We start from the raw sequence: 27,187 nt of genomic DNA, 5'->3' as shown, positions 1-27,187 counted from the left end.
AATTTTATTTAATGCCGTGTGACAACTAGGTATTCAATTCTTGTCGGCTCGGGAATTGTTAACAAACAAAAATGTGGCTGAAACTTTCAAGGGTTCAACTCTGGCTTGCCTGGCTAGAGATATATCTCATCTGATCGTCGCAAAACGTTCAAAAAGCAAAGACTGACTGATCGTATAGGTACTTCATACTTTGTACCTTTTGCCCAAGTTTTAAACACCCGAGCCACACGCGTCGCGATTGAACGGGGACTTTCTTTCAAGTGGCGCGGGGCTGTGCACGGACCAAAATTCCATGCTGGATGCTGCCCAGCAAAACCAAACCAACCCCACGTCGAGCTCTTCCGACCGGGTTTGCAAGGCGCGGAGCGGTGATTAATTTTTGAAGCTCCTATGTTGTAAGAGCTACGAATCAACGACCAACCAGCACAGAAGCGTCGTCAGGCAAGACAACCCGCACGCTAAAACGACAAAATCGAAAACCATCGTCGCATCGTCCCCGACCGACCTCGATTTACATACCCTCCCGCTTCTCAAACCCAGAAATTCCGCAAAAATGTCGTTTGGCGGGCAGACGCCCACCATCATCGTCCTAAAGGAGGGTCTGTGAACCTGCGAAAGCCCCTCCCCGGTCACCAACTTTCTCCCTACGTTGTCGCCAGCCCGCAAAGACTAACTGAAGCTCTATTATGCAGGCACCGACAGCTCTCAGGGCAAAGGTCAGATTGTTTCCAACATCAATGCCTGCTTAGCAGTGCAGGCAACTATCAAGTCGACGCTCGGCCCGTACGGTGGCGACCTGTTGATGGTGGATGCCAACGGCAAGCAAACCATTACCAACGATGGCGCAACAGTGATGAAGGTGAGGAACGAATGTACTTTGCATAATCAAACAGTAACCGTCCCCCGGCCTGGACCCCAACATCTAACACCCTGGTGCTTTCCAACAGCTTCTCGATATTGTCCACCCCGCGGCACGGATCCTGGTTGATATCGCAAGATCACAAGACGCAGAGGTCGGTGACGGAACAACTTCGGTGGTCGTCCTGGCCGGTGAGATCCTTAAGGAGATCAAGGAGCATGTCGAGCAGGGTGTCAGTTCTCAGATCATCGTCAAGGGCCTGAGGCGCGCATCCGCCGTAGCAGTCAACAAGATCAAGGAGATTGCTGTCAGCACAAGCGAGGGAAGCCACAGGGAAACTCTGACCAAGCTCGCCGGAACTGCCATGACCAGCAAGCTGATCAAGAGGAATACTGAGTTTTTCACCAAGAGTCAGTCGAGCCCGTTATGATACCCCACTTGCCGCCCTTTGAGGGGACGGACCGTAAGATGCTAACAGATCATGGGTTGCTAGTGGTTGTCGATGCCGTCTTGACACTGGACCAGGAGGACCTGAACGAAAAGTTAATAGGCATCAAGAAAATCCCCGGTGGTTCGCTCACCGACTCCTTGTTCGTCAACGGCGTCGCTTTCAAAAAGACCTTTTCTTATGCTGGCTTCGAACAACAGCCAAAGTCGTTCAAGAAGCCAAAGATCGTCTGCCTCAACGTTGAGCTTGAGCTCAAGGCGGAGAAGGACAATGCCGAGGTCCGCGTCGAGCAGGTGTCGGAATACCAGGCCATCGTTGATGCCGAGTGGCAGATTATCTTCAAGAAGCTCGAGGCAGTCTACAAGACCGGCGCAAAGGTTGTGCTTAGCAAACTGCCTATTGGTGACCTGGCCACACAGTACTTTGCCGACCGCGACATATTCTGCGCCGGCCGCGTGGCATCCGAGGACATGGAGCGCGTCGTCCAAGCCACCGGCGCCACCGTCCAGTCAACATGCTCCGACATTTTGCCCGAGCACCTCGGCACCTGCGGTTCGTTCGAGGAGCGCCAGATCGGAGGCGAGCGCTTCAACTTCTTCGAGGACTGCCCCGAGGCCAAGACCTGCACGCTGGTGCTGCGTGGAGGAGCCGAGCAGTTCATCGCCGAGGTCGAGCGTTCCCTGCACGACGCCATCATGATCGTCAAGCGCGCCATCCGCAACCGCACCGTGGTGGCCGGTGGCGGCGCCGTCGAGATGGAGGTCTCTGCCCACCTGCACCGCTTCGCCGACCTCAAGAACCAGGCCCACAAGCAGCAGGCCATCATTAAGTCCTTCGCCAAGGCCCTCGAGATCATCCCCCGCCAGCTTTGCGACAATGCCGGATTCGACGCCACCGACATACTCAACAAGCTTCGCGTCGAGCACCGAAAGGGCAACACGTGGGCCGGCGTCGACTTCCAGAACGAGGGCGTCGCCGACCTGATGGAGAGGTTCGTCTGGGAGCCCGCGCTCATCAAGATCAACGCCATCCAGGCCGCGACGGAGGCCTGCTGCCTGATCCTGTCCGTTGACGAGACCATCCGCAACGAGGAGAGCGCGCAGCCACAAGCGCCCGGCCAGGCCTTACCGCCGGGCGCAGCACAAAGGGCCCTCAGGGGTAGGGGAAGGGGAATGCCCCGACGATAAAGAGGAGGTTTAGTTTATTAAAGCAGCTGGTGGGTGTCTGTGCGTCGCATATAACAAAATGCAAAATGCAAAATGCAATAAAAAAAAAAACAACGTTCTATTGTGGCGGGTATCCTGGGTGGTTATGGACAGTAGAAGAAAGAGAAACAAAATGCACCTATCGCTAGACATCTGGACAAAAAAATAGACTAAAACCGTGATACCACAAAAAAAAGAAAGAGAACAATTAGCCCTTGCCCGGTGCTGTGTTCCCTTGTCAGCTCGCTCAACCTTCGTCGTATGAGAAATACACCTCCTTTTCTCTTGCAGCCCCAGTAGCAGCAGGATACCTCCCCGACCCGTCGGTTTTATGACCGTCCATAACATCATCCTCATGGCGATCGCCCGGCTGTTTCTGCAGGCTCGGCTTGCATCTCCCTATCCCTGCCGAGTCGACATCCATCCCAGCGACAGCATTGACCGCTAGCTCGTCATCTTCGTCGTCGTCATCCTGCTGCCGAATCAGCATGTCCATGTCCCGGTCGACGGCATCACCATCTATCCTGTCGCTTTCATCTGCCGGAGGCTGAAGGGTCGGGGGCGAGGCTTCAGGTTGGCTTTGGTGATTATGGCTGTGTCCGTTGTTGACCTGGCGCAGCAGCGCCTGGAATGGGTCGGCGTCGGGATGGTGGTGCGTCGGCGAGAATGGGCCGAACGGGTCGTGAGTTGGGTCGTGGTGGTGAGAAGATGGCTGGCTGATTATTTGGGGGTCTATGGGCTGATCGTAGTCCGTGAGGCTCATGTGGGAAGCCTCATTGTGGTGATGGTGGTGATGATGGTGATGGTGGTGGCCATTATGATGGTACGTAGAATGTAGCGTGTTACCATGAGACTGGTCCTGCAACATCGGGCTATGTGTGTTGGGCAATGTGCTGGTTGTGTGGAGTGCTTCTGAAGGTGACATGATAGTCATGGAAGCCGGGTCGGCATATGCTAGAGTGGAGGGTATTGCGTACGTGGAGGCAGTTAGTTGATGAGATTTGGAAGTTTGGTGCATCATTTCGTGGACACCATTCACACTAGATGTCATTGAGCTTGGTATGGATGTCGGCGGATACTGGTTGGTTGTTGTAATATCCGGTGGAGGTGACGGCGCGTTGAGTGCTGTCGCCAGGAACGTTCTTGGCTCCCCAGATCTAGCAGACAAAAGGGACTGGTGTGACTCCGATATAGTGGCACCGTTGTTACAGGTAGTCCGTTGCAAAGGTGTATTATTGTTGGATACTTCTGACAAGACAACGCCATTGTGAATGCTGCCCCCTGAACCAACCCCAGTCGCAACGACGCTTGAAGTTCCTGTACTCGCGGAAGATGCAGAGTTGCTAGGTGTCTTCCCCAGCTCCTTGCACTCTGTACAGTTCCTTATCACGTCCGACACGGTCTCCTTGATACGGCTCCAGTGGTATCTCTCGGCGATGCTGGCAGTGGTGCGGTTAATTCCACCGTGCTGCTGGATGTGCACCTCGCGTGCAATCTCGTACTGCCGGCGCGGGTCCGAGATGACCTCCTTGCCCTTGAGCATGAGACGGTCATCTTCAAGCAGCTTGTAGTGGGTCGCGGCGCTACGAAGTCTGCTTTTCTCGGCGCGGTCAGCCCCGTTGGGATATTTGCCGTATTTGAGGTAGAACTTGATCTTGTCGAAACGCTCTTCACTCACGAAGTCCTCGCCGTCCTGGCCGACCAGGTCGCGCCCGTATATGATGGCGTCAATAAGTTGTCCCGGGTAGCTCTTGAGGCTCCCGCAGCCCTTGACGCGGCCGATGCGCTTGAAGCCGAGGCCGTCCCAGATCTTGCAAGATGCGACGTTGGTTTCGTAGACGAGGTTGAAGACGGAGTAGGTGTAGCCCAGCTTGGGAGCCCAGTCAAGATACGTCTCGCCCATCAGGCGACCAACACCGCGGTTGCGTGACGCATCAGTGACGAGAAAGCCGGCGTTGCAGACATGACTAGACCGGCCAGGGTAGTTGGGCTTGATGTAAAAGCTTCCAAGACACTCGCGGGCCCAATCCTTGCCTTCAACCACCTCGTCGGCACTGTTGATGCTTCCCAGAAGCATGATGCCACCAAAGTTCTGGAACCAATAGGCGGCAAAGCGGTCAAAGGACAAGGGTTCAATCATAGGATACGTGTCTCCGCCCTCAATTTCCTTCTTGAACTGGTCGCTGAGGTACTGCAACAGCGTCAGGGGCACCTGGTGTTGCGAAGCGAAAGGCACTATGGTTGCCACCGTCTGCCGGTCCCGGAGCGTCACTTGTCGGGGCACGATGGTGGATGGGAAAGACGGATTGAGCGGATCAGGGTAGGGCGCCTCTCCGGACACGCGATATATGGTCGGCGTGTCCGGGTCGTCCATTATTGCTGGCATGTTTATTTCTGCAGCAGGTTGCTCCGGTGCCGAATTACGGACGGAGGGCCTCACCGGACGAACCCGTAATGCGGGGATGTTTGAGAAGAAGAAGCCAGACCGCTGATCCTCAACCGACCAACCAGGACACCTCTGGGTAATATGAAGCTGGCTACCAGCTCCGTACGGCTGCAACACGGCCTAAATTAGCCATTCGCACTACAAAATAAATCCAAGGGTTTCATGGTATTTTTTTTTTCTTGTTTAAAGTTTCAACCTCACAATTGAATTCGATCACTTGCAATGGATGGTGCACATGGCATGAGTGAGGTATGATTACCTAGATAGGTAAGGTAGGCAGGCAGGTGTAGTCAAGTAGGTAGGTAGGTAGTAGGAGGTACCTTTGGGTATGGTAAAGGGTCGGTCTGATATGCACTTGCCGCTTGGCAGGGGACCTGCAACCAGGAACGGTGCGAAGAAACGTGGAGGCTTTCTTCGACCCCAATAAACGGGTAGCGTTTTTCTGTAAGTAAATGGCGGGGGATCCGAAAACAAGGTTGCGGTCTGTTTTTTGCTGCCGACGCCCGTTTGTGGTTCGGTTGACTTGTCACAATTTACACTGGTGAGGAAAAGTGCACATGCGAAGATTTCAGTCCGGGTCGGCCGGTAGCATTAAATTGCGTCGAGTTTGGTTTGTGGGGAAAAAAGGGAACCAAAATGGGAAGCCAAAGTTGGAAGAACCCCGCATGATGACTAAGGTTTATCTCTTACCATTAGAAGCATAGGGGTCTTTCACGTGATTCTACCCCATGCAGCTGGTGAGTTGCCTACCAGGACCTTCCCTACATATCTTTTTGTTGCATACTCTTGACAAAGCTTTTGGCTGTTGACTTTCATCATTAGAGGAAGCTTTGTCAATCTCACCCTGAACAATACCATTGTTCGCCCGTGAAAAATAATCCGGATTCTATCCACCTGCTCTCATGCGTGCAAGAAAGAGACCTGTCTATAAATTCATCACGTAACCAACTTTTCCTCACTCAGTTTTCCCATTCGATTGACATAATATTTCAACAACACCAAACACAAGACGAACCTGGCTAGCACTAACGGACGATTAGATCAGCAGCAAAACATGGCATCTTCAGCATCTGCCTCAAGCAGGATCGTCTGCCCCGTTGAGGCAGCAAACATAGCGAGCCTCGTGGCGGCCTGGGAGCTTCGACGCGCCACGTCGACCCTCTTGAACTTCTTTGTCCCCCAGACTGAAGCCGAGAGGGCCGTTTCTGATGCGCTCCGTAAGTATCGGGAAGCTGAAGATGCTCGAGTGGCGGCCGAAGCAGCCAACACTACGCCGCTTTCCGAAGCCGCCAAGGAGCGTATCGCCTTGACGAAGGGGAGCAGGGATGACCTGATCGCGGCTTCATTTAAATGCATGAACTTCGCTTCAGGCACCCGGCGTAGTAGTCCTGTTGAAATTTTGGCTCTTTGCGACCTTGACTAAAAGCACGGCTTTCAGCAAAGGAAAAAAAAAAAAAAAAAAAAAAAAAAAAAAAAAAAAAAAAAAAAAAAAAAAAAAAAAAAAAAAAAAAAGGCAGGTTGACTTGTTGGTACCCAGGTAGGTTCTCGGACCAGATATAAGACTTTGACAAGTCAAACATGTAGACGTAGGCTAGAGGAGAAAATTGTTTTTGTACCAAATACATGTATCATCTGAATACCTAACAGTTCATTCGCTTTCCCTCTGCAACAATACGCAGTTTTGTACTGCCTAATGTCTTGGTTTTGGTCCTGGAAGTGTCTTTCAAAGTCCTCAGTTCTCTGAGACAGTAACCCATGTGCTGGCGAGAGTATCATCAAGTACTGTACAGCTACAGGCGGGCTGTAAAGTGAGCCAGAGAATTTCTGCTGCGACTGGATTGTGAAGCGTATGCTATGATTGTAAGTTGAAAAGAACAGGTATGGGATATTCTTGTATCAAAGTCTGAGTTTCTTCACTTCATGTGATAATGTTCTTGCCCATGTCTACGAAACGTCAAGTCACCAAGCAAGCTGTGTGCCTAATTAGATTGCAAGTTCTTGATACATAGTTGTTGAAGGAGACTGCATTGCAGACACCCTACTATTCTACATTTCCTTACTCCTGTCACGAGGACACATCGGGCACCCACCCTGTATCTTGTCCTTCAACAACCTGGCATGTGTGACCTTGGATCTGACGTGAAGTCGTCCGCCAACCGTCTCTGTCGCCCGGAAAGAATCTCCATTCAGCAAGCCCTCGCTTCCACCATTCGGCTGATCTGGATTTATCATCTCCAACAAGTGTGAGAGGTGGAAAACATGTCCACACGCAAAACCAACAAGTGTTTCCATATCCCACTCGTTGAAAGCCTCTAGACACTTTGGGCAGTGCCCAGGCGTCCAAGATTTGGGTACCTTGGCCACCGCTCCAGATGTATCAGGATCGGCAACTGGTGCGGAACCTTGTGCAGATGCCAAAGCCTTGTCTAGAGCCGCTGCTGCTGCATCTGCTACGTTATTTCCGCTACGCCCGACTGTGTTCGCATCAATCTGTGTCTGGCCCAGGGGCGCGACTTCAAATTTGACGCCGCGTCGCTGACCGCTACGCAGCGTAGCCTGAGCGCCAGAGACTTCTGAACGCAGGACGCGAGCGACTCCCGATGATATGCTGTGCTGTATCTCGTGCTCCTTCATGATGTGGGTTAAGCCTTCCCGCAAACCTGGAATCTCCAAGCCCTCGGGGATCCGTCGTACAAGTGTGATAGGGTCGATCGCCGTCCCGACCTCTTCCAACAGTGCCCGGATAAATCGTGGCTTGTCCATACTGTAGTTGAGCAGGTCCTCCCACAAGTCCGGATCGTCTTGCGTCTTGGCAAAAGCGATTGCACGGCTGACGTCGGCGAGCCGGTCGATGATGAGATACAATGCTCGCTTCATTTGACCAGTCTTTGCGTACAGATATACCAACTCAGGGATGAAGTTGTGCTCCTCGCAAACCTTTTCTGCCTTCTCAAATGAGTATGACAGTGAGTGCTCAAGAAACTCCATGAGCAATGAGCGATCATAAGTCGCAAACATTTGCACAGCAAGGTCTGCGAAATCATCGACGAGTGACCTGCTGTCGTCAAGCATCCGTTCGCGAGCCTCAGCCGCACCCTCTTGTCGATGAGGAGCAACTCCCTGTCCGGTCCACAAGCCACGAATGTAGAAGAAGAGATAGGCGTGCAGATCCTCACGCTCTTGTAGCTGCGAGACCACAACCTCGGGCTTGACCAGGCCATTCTGTGCCTCATCAACCAGCAAAGTGATAGCTTCAGAAGTCGCCGCTTCCAGCTCCTCGATGCTCATCTTGGTCTCCATACCCGAAGGTAAGCGCAGCAAGATAAAGCTGGGAATGTCGTCCACTACTGCATCGGCAAGATGACCTTCCCTGATGAGACGGAATGCATTTTCTGCGTCCTGGAGCCGGATGTTGCATTTCAATGCTTCCCGCAGACGCCCATTGGCTTCATGGAGTCGAGCTAGGCTTTCCATGACAATGCGCCAATCACGTCCTTTCTCTCCATCTTCAACACTATCCTCCCTCACGTCGCGGTATTTGAGTTGGTTTTCCAAAGTTGTGGCAATTGTGTTGGCATCGAACAGCTCCACAGGCCAGCGGTCCAGCAATTCCCGGAAGCGTGGCTTGTCTTCTCTCAGATAGTGGCCAAGCATGACCTCGTATACAGAACCATCTATGGGCGGACGCATCGGTTCAGTCGGTACGTAGTTGACTATCTCGTCAAACTTGTCGGCTCCCGCAAATGTCCAGATCCACTTCTCCCAGCGTTCAGAGTTTCCGAGCACTTTCGCTGCAATCTGGCCTGCTTTGACCCAGTCGTTGTCTTCGATGAGATCCTGTAACCATAGCTCGCCAATCCTTCTCTTTTCCCTGGCGACTGAAGAGTTAAACGCTCGGCTTGCCGCATCTATGGTGGACGTAGTATCGTCAAACAAGTCATCCGAGGTTTGGGTTGACCTCTCGGCGGTGGGCGTGGCAGCCAGATCGGAGACGCTCGGTGAGGTAGCCATGATTTCGGGATGTTCGTCAAGTAGCTCCCATGCGGCTTGGTACTCCTGATGTTCCACGAGCCACGTGAGATGGTCTCCCAGGTCTCTTTTGGTCGCCAAGACACAGTCGTATGGACTGTGCATAAATATTTTGGGACCGGGAGTTTCCAGTGAAGGATGCACTGCCTGAGTCTGCAGTTTGAAGGCAGCTCTGATGCTACTCCCCGCCATGCTGACCTTTGAGCCCGAAGTGGCATCATTGCTATGGCCACTCCGTATGCTTGCTCCGGAGCTGAATAACATTTTGGGGTTGATGGCAGCATTCCACATATCCGTTCCAAACCCTGCCAGTGCTTCCAAGGCACTCTTTGATTGAGCAACGGCTTCCTGATTTTGTGCAGGTAGCACTACTAAATGGTAGTCGCTCGCCGACAGTCGCTCATATCGGCTGATGCTGAGACCATCCTTGTATGTCTCTGATTGCGATTTCAAATCGATCAGCCTCAGCTCTGGGGGTTGGTTGTTTTGCCTGCGTCTGATTCCCCCCGACGGCTCACTGCTGTCAGAGGCAGCCGACAGTCGTGAACGGTGACCTCGGGATTGTGTTGGTGTCTTCTCCCCATCGTCGTCCTCGTCTTCATCTTCATCCTCGTCCTCCGGTAAACAGTATGCGAGAATAAGCAAAAGGCTTTGGGTATATAAAGAAATTCCAGAAATGATGCAGTCCATTCGAAGTCTGTATAAAGAGTAGTCAGCTTCTCAACCCTCTTTAACAATCGGGTGGTCCTGATGGAGTCGTACTTTTGATGTATTTCAGCTCTGCCCACGGACTTTTCGCCCGCGTTCTTCCCCACGCCCATTCCTCCAGGGTGAACGTGAATCACCCATATCGTGCCTCCCCAGCCAACCACTAGTTTCTCGATAGTCTTGTCATGCTTCGACTGTTGTTGTTTTAACTTTGCTGCTGCTGGCGATAGAGGACCAGATAAGGCTTGGTCGCTTCCACTCTCGCCGACCAAGGTTGTGTCCGGGTTGTCATCAACCTCCACGGCCTGCTCATCTATCCATTCAGCCCGACCTCTCCATGCGCTTGCCATGGCATCCCACTCTGAAGACTGTGGCCGGTCAATGTGACCGATGCGCTTCCACGCATCGTCTGCATCTGCGCTATCCAGTTTGATCTTGGACCTCATGATTTTGATGCCGTGTTCATTCAACCAGGCAACGTACTTGCCAGAAAGTGACCATTTGATGGTGCTGATGGTACCCTCTCCCGAGTGAAGCACAGTATCCTTGCCCGCATTACCGGCTAGACCTATGGAACCCAGCCAGCTCGATGCCGTCGCCGCAGCTGTACCTATCGTCGTAGAGTTGCTCTTTCCCGTCTGTCCACCAACAGTAAGGATTAAGCTCCCAGCGAGACCCCCTGAGAGATAGGTCTTATCGCTTTTGTACTCGGGAGATAGCGCCACTGCCTGAACTGGTCGCGCAAAGTTGCGAAGCTGTACATCCCTTCTCTCCATAAGCGACTGCACGCATACGTTCCCATCAACGGACGACGTAGCGATATGGATATGGTTTGACGGCATATTCGGAACCGGAGGAGCTTCTCTCGGTTTCCTGGAAGCTGCGGCAGGAGACGCCTCTGAATGTTTTGATGCTGGCCGGCGCGAGCTGGCGGCTTCGTTGATCTGTGGCGCAGTTTTGAGGGCATCGGGTCTAAGGGATGAAACTGGAGGGGGACACGGTGAAATTGAGACCGAAGTGACAGACGCCGAGTGGGCATGATATACGAGTAGTGTTTGAAAAGAAGGCAATTGCACAACATGCTAAATTCTTGTCAGTAAGCACATCACCCAGAAAATACACGGGGAAGCACCTTACAATGTTACCGCTATGTGTGCCGATAATCTACACGGCGCAGAAGGGTCAGTCAGCGACTAATCACGGAAGAGGACATAACTACCCCGGCAGTAATATTCGCATTACCATTTTGTCGCCAGCAACAAGAAACGAACTCGTGGCATCACCGTTCTTGTACACAGCACCCAGGTTCTGTGTCAACCGAGTGTACTTCAACCGCGGCTCCTCCTCTTCCTCATCGTCGTCCTCATCTTCATCCTCGTCGTCTTCATCATCCTCCTCATCCTCACTTTCGTTGCCATCTTCTTCGGGTTTTGACGGGGCGACTCTGTTGAGCGCGCCTTCAGCAGCGCGTTCGTCGCTCACAGTAACATCCGGAGTTTGTGACGGGGTTTGAGGCGACGAACCGGTATGGTCGTCTATTGACTGCTTGCCGTTATTGACATTGGGAGTCTCCTCGTCGGACATGGCGATTGCGAGACCAGACACAACCGCTGCGCATGGCGTAGATTCAAACTATTGTTGAGATGAAGCTCTCGACGGACAGAGCTCGACTACGTCAAGACAGTCAACCTACCGACTGGAAGGAGCTTGGGATGGTTGGTACCTTTGTAGCGACATTAGCAGCTATTGCTAATTCTAGATCACTGGCCGAGGCCCGAAGCTACGTCACGGTCACGGCCCAAGCTGTGCGTGCCTCAGGCGTAAGAATCCACTAAAGTCGCGCCTGTCCAGGGTCGCAACCAATCATAGTGTACCCCGCCAACCTTATTCATTGGGCAGCTGCAGGGTCAGGGTCAGGGAAAGCGCGTTGTGAAATTGATCAGATTGTTGTTGTGCGATGCGATGTTGACGCGAATTGGGATGCAGCGAGCTTTCCAATCGAGCTGGCAATCAGCTTCTTCTGTATCATCAAGCTCCAGGCTCTCGACAGGGTCTTCAGAAAGCTCCAATCAGCCCTGGAACATATCGTGAATGACATACCTAGTCTGCAAGGCGTCGTTTGGCTCTCCACAGTGTCTATTCTCAGAAGCAATTATTCTAGCAAACTCCCAGAGGCATCGCTTTGAGGCTTGTAGCTGCTCGGGTCCCCCTCCTCGGAGCCCTGCTCAGCTGAAGCTTATGGAGCCCATCAAGGCAAGATGGCTTCGGTGACCTCGTTCGGGATTCACCAGCCAACAGGACTAGGTCATGCCATTAGCGAAAATATTTTGCCGCCCGACCCCTCACCAGACCTGTACAGCTGGGAGATCTTTACAGACACCTCCAAAAGCGAGCATGATGGCGAGGACGAGCTTTTGGTTACCAAAACCACCGTCCTATGGTCTCGAGGTGGTATCTTCAGGAAGAGCTTCAATTTTGCAGCCGAGAGCGAACCAATAAATCAAGCTCTGATTACACAGTTTCCTACTCCCGAAGGAGACGCGGGCACCTCGTCTCCTCAACATGGCGAACCTACACAAGACAAAACTCCGTCGCTGTCCAAGGCACTTGTGGTGTTTCTCAAGACTCAGGCTCACATATTCTTCCTATCTGGTACCAGCCATGTAGTTCACATGCCCTTCGAGGTCGAGTGTGCCTGCGCCGCACCTGTCGGAGTTATTATCCAACGCAAGTCTCAAGCCGACAATTCCTCACCGATTGCTCTCAAATTCCCTCGTGTGCCGCCCAACTCGTTCATCTCGCCTCATGTTTCCCCGGTTTCCCAGCGAACCACGCAGCTGCAGTTTTCGACCGAAGGCATGGGGAAGCCCAAGACTTTGCCCCTCAGACTGAGCTCCACGCTAGAAGATCTGCTGGAACCGGGGATGCGTATCAACGAGTCACAGTGGCCTCGTTTGGTGTGTCTGACAGATCCCTTCTCGGAGCTCGGCCTGGTAGTCACGCAGCCGGACAAGTCCATGAAAAGCTACAAGCGGAGGAGTACCCCGAAGACCCCCTTTCTGGACCCGGCAGAGGAAATCTTACATATCGAAACAGTCAGACCGCCTGGCCAGTCGGCAGGTGACGATACAGAGGACTTGGTTTTGGCTGTAACTGTCAATCGCGAGGCGAGCAATTACACCATCTGGAGGCTAACATATCTGAAGCCTGACGACATCCTCACACGACGCTCGAAACCCAAGCCAAGTGGGGGTCGCCGGAGGAGTTCGATGCAGCCGGGACTTAGTGGTGCCACCAGTCCTGTCAACACAAACTTCCGCGAGAGCATTGGCGCTCAATTACCAATGAAAAAGACCAGGAGAAGTGAACGTGTCGAAAAATCGTTAGAACAAGCCCTCTCAATGGATGGTGATACAGGAGGCGAGGTGACAAGGCGCCAGTCTCGTCGCGTCAGCTCTCTCCTCGCAAGAGCCGACCTCTCAGCATCGCACGAGCGTGCGTCATTTTCCAACGAGTCAATGATAACCCATCCAGGTGGCCGGAGAATAGATTCCCGCAGCAGTTTACGAGGCCGTGCCAGCGGCAGTTATATGCCTTTAAACGTCAGCGGCAGTTACAGCGTAAAAAACAACGGCTTCTTGGAGGCACCTACTTCTGACATATTAGAGTCTTTACGGAGTGGAGGTGACTTTGATGGATTCCAGAACATTGGGTTGGATGATCTAGACCTCGTTGATGGCCTATCCAAAGAGATTCACATGAACAAGATCCACAGCATTCCTATGGACAACAACAATGTTCGCTATTCCCTATCGAGTCTTCCAGCTCGAAGTCAGTGTAAAGTTTTTGTCGTTGTCGGTCCACCGTTCGCAGTCGACGAGGATAACCGCACATATCTTTTGATTGGTATCCAGGACCCGGTCGACAAAAGACTGCAGCTGCAAGCACTTCATGTGCAGACGCGAAAACAAAAGAGTAAACCAAAGTCGGCCATCAAGTCCGGAGCCAAGCGAGCAGTTCCTCCGGACTCAGACATGGTGATAACTTGGGGCCCTTTGCGGAGAGCCCAAAGTGTTGTGGATTCTTGCAAAGTTATAGACGGCGATCAGTCTATGATCCTGATACTGTCAGAGGACATGGCCGGTGAACGCGAGCTGAGCATACAAGGTCCATGGAGCGAGCTGACCAAGGTTACTCTACCCCTTCTTTACTATGACAACATTCACAGTCTTGAGTTTGCTGGTCGGTACGACGACAAGAAACGGAAGGGGAGGAGGTCCATCGGCGTTGGTCTTTCAGGTGCGCAGCTAGAGGCGGTTTGTCATAGCAAGGCACATGGTATGGTCGATATCCGCGACAAGGCTGGTACTTTCCATCGGATTCAAATCAAGCTCGAGCCTACAGTACCTCAAGCTCGACAGCTGCTTGACGTCTGCCGCAGTATCTTGCCCGATTCTCATGGAGAGCGCATGCTAGCTGGTTGGTGGCATATCATGCAATGGATGGCTGAGAATTATGAGGGCCAGGTTGCTAACGCTGAATGGTCTTGCTGCGTCATTGAGCTTTTCATCTTATTCCTTGCGCTCGACCCAGCAAATGTCTCTCAAGAACGTCAGGGTGAATCTCACATCACCAGAAATCCCCCGTCAGCAAATAACTCTAGCAAATGGAATCAGATGCAGGAGTTCGAAACCCCCCGCTCCCTGGTCTCTCCTGCATGGATGCAATCAAAGGGCTGGCGTTGGCTTCTAGAAGAGCCACAATATGCATCGCTTGTAACCCAGGATGGTAACCAATCGAGCATTCGGGCAAATGATTTCATTGAGCAGCACATACAACTCGCGAAAGAGTTCATGGCTAGTGCGACTGGTGTTCAGCTGGTCGGAAAAGATGGCTATCTACCAACCGCCACTGGGCGCAGTCTTGAATCAAGAAGAAGCGCGGCTTGGAGCATTATGATGGGTCTTCATCTCATACTCGAAGAGAAGAAGTTGAACACGTTGGACTCGGAATCCGTATTCCCAGGCCCTGCTGATATAAGAGTGGTTGCCTGTCAGATCGCAAGGTGGCTGAGGTGGCACGATTTTGTGCAGCTTTATGAACTTGGCATACAGGCCGGAGTTGACTCTAGTCGTGACTCAGGTAAGCGGGATCGTCTGTCTGAGAGTCTACTAATGAAATGCTCTTCTAACCTTGACTTTACGTTGCAGACTTGGACTTGAGCCCTCCCTTGCCAAAGCCTGAGAAGATTCCCTCGATACTTGACTGGGTACAACAACAGCTCGGCGGTATCCAGGGAGAACCCTTCCCAACTCTCGCGGACGTTTATTCGACTGCAACGCAGAGTCATAAGGACGGTTTAGATGACCGCAGGTGGAGCAACATCACCCCGCGGACTCTCATGCTGCGGGACTTTTTCAGATCTCTTGCTTCTACAAGAAGTCATGCCGAGACCGTGGAAACTTTGCACAAATGCGGGATCACTGGCGAGGTCTTGGAAACCCTACCCGAGGCTATAGCTACGCCGCTTCGAGATGCCATATCCATGTGTCAATCCCACCCTCCACAGCATTGGCCAAAGGAACTCCTTGAACTGGTCAACCGCACTGATATTAGCTTAATTCTTCAGCCGGATAGGCTGTTCCGAGACACCGTTCTCTGTAATAGTGTAAGTCTTTGGGACCCGGCCTCAAAATTTAGCATCAATTCTTGCCCACTTACTTACACAAACACAAACATGCCAGAATCCATCACATGTTGCCCAATGGGATCTGCAGCTTATTTGCAGGAACCTGGAAGATTTCAGCAGCCAGGGTCTGGAGGACGGCGAAGGTAACGAGCGTCAAGCAGTTGTTCGCGCACTCTTCAAAGACGACCGCCGCCTCAACGAGGCCCAGAACCTGCTGTCGACCAACAAACCCAGGGTTCTACGGCTCGAACCAAATCCCAAATGGACAGACGCAGAATACCTCGAGAAGCAGAAAGAACTCGTGACTACGATGGCGACAGGTACACTCGCAATACCTGCCGGGCGAGGAATGCTGTATTACTCATTGCGCTTCCCACTCTTGACACAAAAATTCCCCATCAGTGGATTTCAGTTAAGCTGCAATATCAAACCAGCAAATGTTTCTGTCAGCGTGGACAAATCCCTGTTCACCGAAGAGAAGGTTAACTGGGCCTTCTTCCATCAAGGAGTAGCTGCAGGACTCGCTATATCACCCCAGGCCAAAGGAATCGATACCTCATGGATTCTCTACAACAAGCCAGGCAACGACTTGAACCATAGGCATGCAGGTTTTCTTTTGGCCCTTGGCCTCAATGGGCACCTGAAGTCAGTGGCCAAATGGGTGGCTTTCAAATATTTGACACCGAAGCACACTATGACTTCCATAGGACTGCTTTTGGGACTCGCAGCGTCCTATATTGGAACCATGGATTCTCTGATCACAAGACTTCTCTCGGTTCACGTCACAAGGATGCTTCCACCAGGTGCCGCAGAGCTCAACCTGTCTCATCTCACTCAGACGACAGGCATAATGGGAATTGGGCTATTGTACTGCAACACACAGCATCGTCGAATGAGCGAAGTTATGATGTCAGAGATCCAGTACATTGATGACGAGGATGAGGAAGATCCTCTGCGAAACGAGGGTTACAGGTTGGCGGCCGGTTTTGCCTTGGGTTTCATAAATCTAGGCAAAGGAGCTGATCTGAAAGGACTACACGACATGCGTCTGACAGAAAAGCTATTAACAGTGGCATCCGCTGCAAAGAGGGTCGAAGTGGTCAATGTGTTAGATCGATCAGCTGCCGGCGCCGTCGTGGCCCTAGCACTCATCTTCATGAAGACAGAAGACCCGATTGTTGCACGCAAAGTGGATGTCCCGGATTCGGTGTTGCAGTTCGACTATGTACGCCCAGATATGCTTCTCTTGCGGACTGTCGCCAAGAACCTGATTCTCTGGAGCAAGATCGAGCCGTCGATCGACTGGGTGCATGGCAACCTCCCTGCCGAGTATCGCAAAATGCACCACTCTTGGCCGCAGTCCAACCTCAAGAGCAGCGATCTGCCCTTCTTTGCCATCATGGCAGGTCTTTGTTTTTCCATGGCACTGCGCTACGCGGGCTCTGCTAACGAGCGGGTCCGTGATGTGCTGGTCCATTACTTGGATGGCTTTCTGCGAGTGATGCGACAGCCGGCGACCACTTTTGATGCGCAGATGGCAAGGGGCAACGCACGTATGTGTGTCGATGTCCTTGCCCTTTCCTGTGCAACCGTCATGGCCGGTACAGGTGATCTCATGGTCCTACGACGACTGCGATTACTGCACGGCCGCGATGATGCTCACACGACTTATGGAAGTCACATGGCTGCCCATCTTGCCGTTGGCGCTCTTTTTCTGGGCTGCGGAACTATGACATTTGGTACGAGCAACCTGGCCATCGCGGCACTCCTTGTCGCTTTTTACCCGCTATTTCCAGCGAATGTGCAGGACAATCGGTCCCACCTACAGGCTTTCCGCCACTTTTGGGTATTAGCCACAGAGCCGCGATGCCTTGTAGTGAAGGATATGGCGACGGGCCAGCCGATTTCCGTACCCATAATGATTCAACTCAAGCAGACAACCGAACCGGCTACTACGACCACAGCTTTTGACGTCAAGTCGGGAGCCAAGACAAAGAATGATGAGGCCCAACCAGTTGAAGTCAAGGCTCAGAAGAAGGATTTAAAGCAGCAAAAGCCTAGCTATCCACTGGCTCCCACGACGGCTTCGGATTCGTCAAAGCCCCTCACTCATCTACTCATAAGACGGAATACACCTTGCCTCCTACCACCATTGGAGGAAATTGCATCAATTCGTACCGACGCTGCGGCATTGGGGTACTGGGACTTGACGATAGATTTCACCACATCCAACCCGGTCTTCAAGGACAGCAGCGCATCAGGCCCGGCCCCTCGAGTGCCGAGAAGTAATGTCAGAGGCGAGAAAGGCAAATCGTCGAATCCGGATGTGATGACGGCCTTTCGCGCCAATCCTTGTTTGCATCTTCGCCGACGCCCGGCTCGCGACAGTGTCTTCGGGGCGACATTGCAAGCATTGGGAAGACGTGTTGATGGCGCTTTGGGCCGCCTTGATTCTGGGTCTGGAGCAGCTGGCGGGAGACAGATGACAAGCTCCATTAGGAACAGCAAGGCTGATGTCGACCCGCTCGAATGGGTATTCAGCCTACCGTCACTCCGAGGACTCACACATGCGGAGCGTGCTGTAGTATTGGACCGATGCGCCGTGGGTGACGAGGGCTCTAGCGCTGTTGATGCAAGGCTCGTACTCGAGGAGGCACTGGAGGCTGGTGGGCGTGATGAGCTTTTAGGTCTCCGGCTGCTGTTTGACTGGGCCGAAAAGAGGCGCGCTGCTGCGGCCCGGGACAAGGCGGCAAAAACAGCTGGAGTCAAAATAACGCATGGCAAGGGTAAAGGGGTACAGATTTCAGAGCATGTGCGGACCATCGATGACGACGCTTCATCAGAACCTATCGATGATGGAGTAGCTGGTGAGAACGGTTGGTGGATGCGAGACAGTGTCATTGAAATGCTGAAGGGAAAGGCATGGCTGGCGAGCCAGGGCAGACGATGACAGCGATGACGAAACGAAACAATGAGAGATGCTACATTCTTGGGAGTAAAAACGCATACGATAAGAAAAAAGAAAAAAAGAAAAAAACAATCGAGTACCCGTGCTTGGTGCCTCCTTCAACTTTTTGAAATTCGATTGGTGATCTCAATGACTATAAGCATTAGTCTAGACTAGACGTCAACAAGAAGTGACAGTGTGGCTTGCACGTGTAGGGCGGTACTGGTCAACGTCAGGACGGTTCAATAGTCCTTTCTGACAACAAAACGTCCGGCACGGACTTGGGCAGGCTGGTGTAAGCGGGAGCCACATATTCGCCTCTGGCAACCAGCCAAGCCAGCATGCAAGGGCAAAAGAAAAGAAGGTTTGGACGGTGCCCGGGGTGCCACACTAAAAGACCCTGAAGGTGCTGGATCCGGCACGGCCCTTGAGACTCCTTAGTGTGAGAGAAGGTGCCACAGCACACTTTGGGCTGGTGGATATAGCACTTGATCGGGTAACGGTCCCGATCGCCTAGCTCAGCGCCGGACAATATCTGATTCAGCTCTCCAAACTCCATGTAGATATGATAGCCGCCGGCATCACGATTGACTATCAGCTCCGGTTGATATACGTCTATAATGCCCGATACAATTTTTTCAGGGTGGCGCCTTCAGTCGAGCGAGTGCTTGACTATACAATGCCAGGCACAGATTTTGCGCCTAAAAGAAGAGACTATTGGCTTTCTTTGTCCTTTTGTATATTCGATAGTTCAGTTTTCAAGTAATGATCGACTCCGGAAGCTATTATTATCTTGTTCAACGTTGGGTACAGCAAGCAGACACTGGCATCGCCATTGTGACGAGAGGTTGATTTTATGATGGAGATAGTTGATATAAAAGGCCAAGATAATCGCTCGCGGTGATGTAGAAAATGTATATACCAGGCATCAGCAGAAAGCTCCTCATACAGCATCTAGAGCCATCAATATCCCTATCCAGCTTTGCTTCTAACGGTACCAGTTAGAGCAACAGTCATCATGGCTTCACACAAGTCTCTTTTCATGCTCCTCTCGGCCGTTACAGCTACGAGCGCGCAGCAGTACAAGCTTGTGAAGAGCTACGACAGGTCGACCAACTTTTTCGACTTTTTCAACGTTCGGGATGTAAGTGCCTGACAGTACTTATTTTCTCAGGTCCAAGTTTTGTACCATGGGATTTGTCACAAAAAAAAGTGCTTACTGACAGACGAACCTTATTTTTCAACACGCACACAGCGCGCATTTTTCAACAACCTCGGGTATAGTACGGGCGACCCAACAAGCGGCTTTGTGGACTATGCCACCAGGCAGGAGGCGCTCAGCAGCGGCTTGATGGCGTACCGTGGCAACCAGATGTACATTGGCGTGGACAGCACCAACACGGTCCCCATCAACGGCAGGGGCCGCAAGAGCGTCCGGCTGGAATCGCGTGAGACATTCAACGGCGGGCTGCTTCTTGCTGACATTGCCCACATGCCTGGAAATGCCTGTGGTGTTTGGCCTGCACTGTGAGTTTTCCCTTCCTATCAGAAAGTTCGGACAAGGGCATCAACGTGTTATTGGCAACGGTGGCATAAAATAAGAGAGCAAAGTTTTTTTTTTTTTTTTTTTTTTTTTTTTTTTGCTGACTCCCTGGGTTGGATGTTAGCTGGGCATATAACATGAATGAGAACCCGATCAGCGAAATCGACTTTGTCGAGGGTAACGGCTGGACTGGACAGGCTGAGAACACGGTCTCGCTTCACACGTGTGGCAGATGTACTTTCCCCAGCCTCAAGGGCCCGGAGCTGAGGAGGGACTGTGATCTGAAGGGATGCGAGGGGTTGCCGAGCAATCCGTAAGTAGAGCGTTTTCTTGATGGGGGGTAGGGGGGCCCTGCTTTTTTGGTAAACATAAAAAAAAAAAAAAGGCTGACGCTTCTTGGGATTTATAGTGCCGGTTGCGGAGTCAATGGAGGAAGAGGTTCCTTTGGCACCGAGTTCAACAACGGCGGTGGTGGCATATACGCCCTCCTTCTAGACACTACAGGGATCCGGGTCTGGTTCCTGCCGCGGAACAAGATCACATCCGACATCACATCGGGGAAGCCCAATCCGTCGCTGTGGGGAACGCCACAGGCCGACTTCCGGTCCAGCTCGTCTTGTAACGTGGGCAAGACTTTTAAGGACTTGACGATTGTAAGAAACACTTTTGCAAAACTTCCTTGACATTCTAGAGTATTCCTCAGTTTCTTTGAAGGGAATTTGAGAAGCTGACTCTGCGATCCGAAATGGGTTGTAGATCATCAATACAAGCTTCTGCGGTGCCATCATGTACGACTACAAATCGCAGATTGAGGGTTACCCGCAGTGCGGCTCGGCGCCGGGAGGTTCGTGCAACGCCTACGTGGGTGCCAATCCGCAGGCTTACAAGGAGACCTACTGGCTGTTTAACTCTATCAAGATGTACAAGTGAGGAGAATGAGGAAGAATGAGAAGGAATGAGAAATGAGATATGATATGACATGAGTTTTTTTTTTCTTTTCTTTTTTTGGTTGTTATGACCTTTTCCAATGAAAATAAAATCGGGTATGAATCAACTGATCGACGATCAAATTTTGAAGTCCGTGTTTTTCTATTATTCAAGTATAAAGTATATGTAATTGTTTTCCTTCAAAATACTGCAGTAAGTACCATCGAGAACAACATCCCAGGGGGAATACGAAAGCGGACATGATTTAATTCAGTTTGCCAAGGGGCAGCCCCTCTACTCTTCATGTTGCCCGGGCAGGTTTGATTGGGCTTTCATGCAGCATATTGGACCCACCTGCCTACTGCGTCTAAGAATCGGCAGTCTTCAAATCTCGTGTTTGCCCATGCGTCTCCTCGATGGTGGATACCATCAACCTCGTCTTGGCGCTTAATCCTTGGTGCGAAAGCAGCAGTTTGATCACGCAGTTCCCTTGAATCCAATCCCGGCAGCGATCGGTTCTCCGGAATAGGTAAATATCTACGCCGGTTCTTTTTAATAGTGGGAACGGATCGATCGACTTAGGTTAAAAGCAGCACGAACGACGCCATGTAGACCTCCCCAGGTACTTTGTTCTTTTTTTTTTTTCCCCTTTCTTCACCATCCTAGGCTCTAGTCATTCGTTTCACCTCCAAGAGCCCTTCTGCTAACCCCAAGGCACCATGAGGATTTCAAGTCTCCTGGGCGCTGCCCTGTTCGGCTCCTTTGCCACAGCCGCAGCCACGTCCACTTCAGTCCAGGGCTCTTTTGTCGTCGAGCTCCAGGACGGTGAGACCCCCGAGGCCTTGTACCAGACTCTCTCCAGCGAGGATGGCCTCAAGACGCAGGAGCGCAGGAAGTTTTCCTCCAAGCTGTTCAACGGTGCCTCCTTCCAAGTCACTGGCACCAAGGGAGACTCTTCGCAGCTCCTCAACATTATCAAGTCCAAGCCTACGGTTAAGGCGGTTTGGCCTGTGCGGGCCGTGACCATTGACCGAGGCGAGGATGACAAGAACAACACGGTCACGGGTGACCAGCCCCTGGATATCATCAAACGCCAGACCGCCGACGGAAACAGCAGCGATGTCGACACTTTCAGGCCGCATGTCGACACCCAGATCAGCATGCTGCATGCCAAGGGCATCAAGGGTAACGGCAAGCGTGTGGCCATCATCGACTCCGGCGTCGACTGGAAACACCCGGCTCTCGGTGGTTGTTTCGGTCCCGGTTGTCTGGTCGAAGGAGGATGGGACTTTGTCGGTGACGCCGATTTCGAGCCTGGAGTTGACGTACCGGTTCAAGGTTAGTCCTGGTTTTCAGATCCTCGCTAATACACACGGCCGCGTCTCAAAAAGGGTCAACAAGGCCCAGACTGTTATTATTACTATTGGAAATTCAGCATTTACTGACATGAGTGGATTAGATTCTGACCCTTACGACAACTGTGAGGGCCATGGCACCCATGTTACGGGCATTATAGCTGCCCAGGCTAACCCGTACGGCTTCACGGGTGCTGCCCCGGGTGCCAAGATCAGAATGTATCGTGCTTGGAACTGTCACCAAAAGTCGGACACCGACATTTACATCGCCGCCTTCCTCCGTGCTTTCGACGAGGGTGCAGATGTTATTTCGCTTTCTGCCGGACAAGACGGAGGTTGGGAGGATGAGCCGTGGGCCATGGTGGCTAGCCGCATTGCGGATGCCGGCGTGCCTGTGGTTGTCGCTGTGGGTAACGACGGCGGCGCTGGCATGTTCTACACTTTGAACCCCGCCGCCGGCCACAGTGTCACGGGTGTTGGTTCGGTTAGGAACACTTTGCTCCCGGAGCTGGTCGCCGCGGGCTCCTACTCGACCGCCGAACAACAGAACGTTACCTTTGCTCTCCACCAGGGAACCCCGACCTTTCCTCACGAGATGACCCTACCCCTGTGGGCCGTCGGGAACGATACTACGTCTATTAATGATGCCTGCAGCCCGCTCCCCGATGACACGCCAGACCTCAGTGATAAGCTTGTTCTGCTGCGAGTCCCGGATTCCCGCGCCACTAGATGCTATCCCATTGATCAGGCTGCGAACATTCTCGCCAAGGGAGGGCGCTACATGGCTTACTACGTGCAGAGCAACGAGTGAGCAAACCATTCCTGTCTACTGGTGGATCTCGCTCCCGGTGCATTTGACTAATAGAGTGTTTGTACCCACAGCTCTTTCAACGATCAGTTTGTTTACGCAGACGGCATCTCGGGCGTATTGTCAGTTGCGCCCTTTCAGGGAGCTCAGTGGATCGACCTCCTTAGTCGTGGTGTCGGCATAAACGTCACAGTCCCAGGGCCTAGTGCACCCAACACCACTGTATGTATTTTTTTTTTTTTTGTATCGCCCCCTTGGTAAGTCGAGTGGGAATTAAACTGACTCGGCATCTCCCTAGCTCATTGAACTCGAGAACAAAGTCTCGGGTGGCTACATGAACACCTTCACAACGTGGGGTCCTACCTACGAGCTTAATTTGAAGCCCTCGATCGCGGCACCTGGTGGAAGCATCCTCGGTACCTTCCCCGTGGCCTTGGGAGGATACCGCGTCATGAGTGGAACGTCGATGGCCTGTCCGCTGGCCGCAGCTTCCTTTGCGCTTGTGGGTGAGGTCAGGGGCACCATGGATCCCAAATTGATCGCCAGCCTGATTGGTTCAACCTCGAGACCCTTGGTGTGGTTCGACGGTTCCACTAGCTACCCGGATAAGCTCGCTCCCATTGCCCAGCAGGGGTATGTGTCTAACGCTCCCATGTCATGCTAACATCGTGATTTCTCTAACATGTGTTTTTCTCTCTCTCTCTCTAGCTCCGGTATCATTCAAGTGTTCGACGCGGCGTACTCAAAGACGACTCTGAGCAGGGCAAACTTCGCCTTGAACGACACGGAGCACTTTGAAGGCACCCAAAAGTTCACCATCGAGAACACGGGATCCGAAGAGGCAACCTACGCGCTCGGCCACACCAGAGCCCCCACGCAGCACACCTTGACCACTACGAGCGACGGGTATCTGATACAGAACACCTTCCCCAACCCCATGGTGGACACGTGGGCGTCGCTCCAGTTTAGCCAGGACTCTGTCACCGTCCCGGCCGGCGGCTCGGCCGAGGTCGAGATCACCTTCACCCAGCCTCCTGTCACCAACGGGCTCAACGCCAGCCTGCTCCCCATCTACGGCGGCTACGTCAACATCAACAGCACCCGCGGCGAGAACCTCGTGATCCCCTACCTCGGCGCGGCCGGCAGCATGCGCTCTATTCCCCTGCTGCCGAGCGACGCCGTCTACCTCGCCAACGGCTACGCGCCCTCCCCGGCCAACAGGACCTACACGCTCACCAAACCCTCGACGAACTCTACGCAGTCGATCCCAGGCAAATCACCCAACGACGAAGTGAACCTGCCCAACGTTTACTACCGCTCGCTGCTCGGCACGTCCATCATGTACGCGCAGGTCGTCTCGGCCGACGACGCTAAGAACACTGGCCCTAAGAGCCCAACCGGCATCGCCACCATGGGAGACGTCGACGGCTGGCCGCTGCGTCACCTCAGTCGCACCCAGCAGCGGGCCTATTTTGTCGGCAAGCTGGCAGACGGCACTGTGGTGCCCGCCGGCTCGTACAAGATAGTCCTCACCGCTCTGAGGGTGTTTGGTGACGAGTCCAATGTCGACGATTGGGACGTCCTCGAGACAGTGCCGTTCAACCTCGCATACCAGTGATTTTGCTTCTTGTATTTTAATGATAATGACAAATCCCGCTGGGATGTAGGCAATCCTGGGGTCTAAAAAGGCAAACACTGCACCAGTTGGATATCTAGAAACTAGAGCTGGTTTAATTTGGTTAATAAAAAAAAAAGACTAGTTACAGAAGGCGTTGAACACATTGCAAGTTTCCATGACTTGGTGAAGTGTGTAGATAAGAGTTTGTTGTCAGTGACAAGTGTATTTGGGCCAAATCTAGAGAGCTTTTCTGTCGCCCCTTTTGATCTCTAAAGAGAAAAAGATAAAAAAGCCACAACCAAGTACGTCAGCCAGACAAAGCTCAACAAACCATCTCCTCCCCCCGTCGAAGAGTGCCCAGCTATGTTTTTTGCCTCTGCCATCCTTCAGCCTCGTAGTACATCTTGCCAAATCGAAAAGCCAACCGGGACGCCCAGAACGCCGACCAGAATGCATTTAAAAAAAAAGTTTCCACCCGGAAAAATCCCCATCGGCTCATCATCAACTTGACAGAGACAGCAGACATGCGTAGCTACTAAATTCCCATTATTGATCCCTTTTGTTATAATCAGGGGGTGAACCGGCCTTGATTTATCAGCCATCACCTGGGAACCAATCTTTTGTTGTTGTTTTTTTTTTTCCCAGCTAGGTTGACGGATGTGTGGTTCCTTGGCTTGGAAGAAAGCGAGTAACGGGTGTAATTTCAAGAACAATATTTTGGTTTTTGTTTTGTCTCTTTTTCTTTTCCATTACAACAACAGAACTATCGCGTCTTCTATCTCGCGACAGCTGCGCTGAGGACCTGGGTTCTGAAGAAACCGCCCTTTGTTCTCTCAATGACCTGCTGGTATACGCTGCTGTTGGGGTGGTTCATGACGACGGTTCCCTCCTGGAAGTCAATCTTGGCGTCGAGGCGCGTGTCGCGGATGAGGTTAACGATCCACTTCTCGCCCTCGTCCACGTTGAGACCGAGCTGCTCGCTGAGCCTCTTGAGGTCGATACGTGCGTGGATCTTGCAGTACGACTCAAAGAAGAGGTGGCGTGCTGCATCGACGAACGAGTCGCCGATCGACATGAGGAAGAAGTCGGTCCTCAAGACCTCCTCGGCGCGCGGGAGCTGCCTCTGCGCCTCCTCGAAGTCAAAGTCGATGTAGAGAGCGCGAACAAAGTCCGTAACGGGGTCGGAGTACTCGTAGCCCTCCTGCTTCACGATGCGGACAACGTCCTTGAGCTGCTTCTGGTAAGCACCAGTGTTGCGTGCGCGGCCGCGACCGGCGATGACAACGACGGCCAGGTAACGCAGAATCCACGGGCACGAGGTCTGGATGGTGTTGATGTAGTTGGGCGAGAAGAACATCTCGAGCAAGGCCTCACGCGAGTTCTCGTCGTTGAACAGAGGGAACAGGGCCCAGTGGGTCAGCCACGTCCTGTGCTGCAGCTGCGCCAACGGGTTGTTGAAAAGCCTCGAGTCGATATCCTCGCGGACCTTTTTGAGCTCCTCCATGGCACCCTCCCAGTTTCCAGACAGAATCTCAGATGCGAGCTTGCCCCACGTTGCCGCCGAGACCTTGTCGTTGTCCGTAGAGAGGACACGGAACTGGTACAGAAGCTCTGCCGCCGCCGGGTAGTTGCCGCAGCTGTACTGGAAGTTACCAAAGTCGTACAGTGCTGTGACCATTTCGATGGTGACCTATTCGAGGTTGTGTCAATGATTGTCAGATTACAAACATAGGTTGAAATCGGTAATCACGATTTCAACAAATCTGGGGTCGTTTCAAATCCTTACATCGTGCTCCTTCTTCAAAAACTCCAAGTTGGCCACCTTGTCGCTACGCAGGTTGGAGATGACCTCCTCGCGGTCCAGCAGATCCCTCAGCTTGCTGACCGAGTCCTCAAAGTCCTGCAGCTGCTTGATGACCTTTTGCCTCTTCTCAGCGTACTCTGCGGGCGGCTCGTCGGTGCCCTCAAGCTCGCAGTGGAGGTTGGCGACGTAGTCGGTCATGTTTGTCTTCTTGAGGAGCTCAAACTTGGCCTTGGTCATCTCGCGCGCCTTCTCGACGTTCCTGGGCTCGTTGGTCTCCTCATCGTAGTACTGGGCGCTGGCGGCGTCGAGGAGCGGGAAGATCAGGTGGCGGTCGAGGTTCTTGACCAGCTTCGGGAGGAGGTCGAACTGGGCGAGCGAGTTGTCCTCGCTTTCAGCGGACGGCGCCATGATGGATAATGGTTGTGTGGGCTGGTTGGTGGGATTGGTGAAATCGACTATAATTTCCCGTCGAGTTGGCTTTCTTTTTTGTTGCTACAGTAGTTCAAGGTGCAGATTTTTGCACTCTTGCTTTCTCGGGTTTCGCTTTCGTTGCCCTTCAATTTGACAGCAAAGCCAAAATCGTCGTCGTCGCCAGCCCGATTCCGATTTTCCAAATAGTGGGGGAAGGCGGGAGCAAGAGTTGTGAGTCGTGGGGCACCGTAATTTTTGGTGCGCAAACACAAAACCGGGGCCCAGCGCCCAATCAATGCCGCCTACGAATTTGGCAGCCAAAATTCCCCAAGTCAGGGTGCGCGCGCGGACCCGAAGATTTTCCGTGTCCCTTTTTCTGCCAGGTCGGTG

At 52.5% G+C, this 27,187-nt stretch overlaps 8 protein-coding genes across 8 annotated transcripts; 5 read left to right on the top strand and 3 right to left on the bottom strand.

Moving 5' to 3' along the window:
• Nucleotides 1-282: 282 nt before the first annotated feature.
• On the top strand, nucleotides 283-5,536 carry PgNI_00749 (uncharacterized protein). Its single transcript, XM_031120826.1, has 6 exons — nucleotides 283-599; nucleotides 693-859; nucleotides 948-1,269; nucleotides 1,353-4,104; nucleotides 4,191-5,060; nucleotides 5,275-5,536. Exons 1-4 carry the CDS (start codon nucleotides 554-556, stop codon nucleotides 2,492-2,494), a joined length of 1,677 nt encoding a protein of 558 aa, XP_030987408.1. The 5' UTR covers nucleotides 283-553; the 3' UTR covers nucleotides 2,495-4,104; nucleotides 4,191-5,060; nucleotides 5,275-5,536.
• Nucleotides 2,760-4,886, bottom strand: PgNI_00750 (uncharacterized protein; the record flags this gene model as incomplete). Its single annotated transcript, XM_031120827.1, has 1 exon — nucleotides 2,760-4,886. One exon carries the CDS (start codon nucleotides 4,884-4,886, stop codon nucleotides 2,760-2,762), a length of 2,127 nt encoding a protein of 708 aa, XP_030986141.1.
• Nucleotides 5,537-6,012: 476 nt separating the features above from the next.
• Nucleotides 6,013-6,381, top strand: PgNI_00748 (uncharacterized protein; the record flags this gene model as incomplete). Its single annotated transcript, XM_031120825.1, has 1 exon — nucleotides 6,013-6,381. The coding sequence occupies one exon, from the start codon at nucleotides 6,013-6,015 to the stop codon at nucleotides 6,379-6,381; it is 369 nt and encodes a 122-aa protein (XP_030987407.1).
• A 543-nt stretch (nucleotides 6,382-6,924) lies between these two features.
• On the bottom strand, nucleotides 6,925-11,374 carry PgNI_00747 (uncharacterized protein). The gene is made up of 4 exons (XM_031120824.1): nucleotides 10,938-11,374; nucleotides 10,833-10,859; nucleotides 9,750-10,777; nucleotides 6,925-9,684 (listed from the first exon to the last, which is right to left on the bottom strand). The coding sequence occupies exons 1-4, from the start codon at nucleotides 11,277-11,279 to the stop codon at nucleotides 7,005-7,007; spliced, it is 4,077 nt and encodes a 1,358-aa protein (XP_030987554.1). The 5' UTR covers nucleotides 11,280-11,374; the 3' UTR covers nucleotides 6,925-7,004.
• Nucleotides 11,375-11,953: 579 nt separating this feature from the next.
• Nucleotides 11,954-18,334, top strand: PgNI_00746 (uncharacterized protein; the record flags this gene model as incomplete). The annotated part of the gene is made up of 3 exons (XM_031120823.1): nucleotides 11,954-14,837; nucleotides 14,906-15,363; nucleotides 15,440-18,334. 3 exons carry the CDS (start codon nucleotides 11,954-11,956, stop codon nucleotides 18,332-18,334), a joined length of 6,237 nt encoding a protein of 2,078 aa, XP_030987553.1.
• Nucleotides 18,335-19,349: 1,015 nt separating this feature from the next.
• PgNI_00745 (uncharacterized protein) lies at nucleotides 19,350-20,804 on the top strand (the record flags this gene model as incomplete). The annotated part of the gene is made up of 5 exons (XM_031120822.1): nucleotides 19,350-19,475; nucleotides 19,587-19,858; nucleotides 19,999-20,187; nucleotides 20,284-20,527; nucleotides 20,631-20,804. The coding sequence occupies 5 exons, from the start codon at nucleotides 19,350-19,352 to the stop codon at nucleotides 20,802-20,804; spliced, it is 1,005 nt and encodes a 334-aa protein (XP_030987551.1).
• Nucleotides 20,805-21,330: 526 nt separating this feature from the next.
• Nucleotides 21,331-26,992, top strand: PgNI_00743 (uncharacterized protein). The gene is made up of 6 exons (XM_031120820.1): nucleotides 21,331-22,139; nucleotides 22,261-22,963; nucleotides 23,039-23,186; nucleotides 23,263-23,597; nucleotides 23,673-26,272; nucleotides 26,369-26,992. The coding sequence occupies exons 1-5, from the start codon at nucleotides 21,521-21,523 to the stop codon at nucleotides 24,580-24,582; spliced, it is 2,715 nt and encodes a 904-aa protein (XP_030987558.1). The 5' UTR covers nucleotides 21,331-21,520; the 3' UTR covers nucleotides 24,583-26,272; nucleotides 26,369-26,992.
• PgNI_00744 (uncharacterized protein) lies at nucleotides 25,358-26,794 on the bottom strand (the record flags this gene model as incomplete). Its single annotated transcript, XM_031120821.1, has 2 exons — nucleotides 25,358-26,272; nucleotides 26,369-26,794. 2 exons carry the CDS (start codon nucleotides 26,792-26,794, stop codon nucleotides 25,358-25,360), a joined length of 1,341 nt encoding a protein of 446 aa, XP_030987550.1.
• Nucleotides 26,993-27,187: the final 195 nt, after the last annotated feature.

The sequence above is a fragment of the Pyricularia grisea genome (assembly GCF_004355905.1).
Source record: "Pyricularia grisea strain NI907 chromosome Unknown Pyricularia_grisea_NI907_Scaffold_1, whole genome shotgun sequence".
NCBI lineage: Eukaryota > Fungi > Ascomycota > Sordariomycetes > Magnaporthales > Pyriculariaceae > Pyricularia > Pyricularia grisea.
Note: the sequence above shows the minus strand (reverse complement) of the source record. Positions and strands in the feature narration are given on the sequence as shown.

Excerpts from the sequence above, each read along its gene's own strand:
- PgNI_00749 (XM_031120826.1), top strand. The coding sequence starts at position 554 with ATGTCGTTTGGCGGGCAGACGCCCACCATCATCGTCCTAAAGGAGG. Across the intron at positions 600-692 it reads CATCATCGTCCTAAAGGAGG|GCACCGACAGCTCTCAGGGC; the intron begins GTCTGTGAACCT and ends TCTATTATGCAG. Across the intron at positions 860-947 it reads ATGGCGCAACAGTGATGAAG|CTTCTCGATATTGTCCACCC; the intron begins GTGAGGAACGAA and ends GCTTTCCAACAG.
- PgNI_00747 (XM_031120824.1), bottom strand. The coding sequence starts at position 11,279 with ATGTCCGACGAGGAGACTCCCAATGTCAATAACGGCAAGCAGTCAATA. Across the intron at positions 10,860-10,937 it reads TTGTTGCTGGCGACAAAATG|ATTATCGGCACACATAGCGG; the intron begins GTAATGCGAATA and ends TGCGCCGTGTAG. Across the intron at positions 9,685-9,749 it reads AGAGCTGAAATACATCAAAA|ACTTCGAATGGACTGCATCA; the intron begins GTACGACTCCAT and ends CTCTTTATACAG.
- PgNI_00743 (XM_031120820.1), top strand. The coding sequence starts at position 21,521 with ATGAGGATTTCAAGTCTCCTGGGCGCTGCCCTGTTCGGCTCCTTTGCC. Across the intron at positions 22,140-22,260 it reads AGTTGACGTACCGGTTCAAG|ATTCTGACCCTTACGACAAC; the intron begins GTTAGTCCTGGT and ends TGAGTGGATTAG. Across the intron at positions 23,187-23,262 it reads CTAGTGCACCCAACACCACT|CTCATTGAACTCGAGAACAA; the intron begins GTATGTATTTTT and ends GCATCTCCCTAG.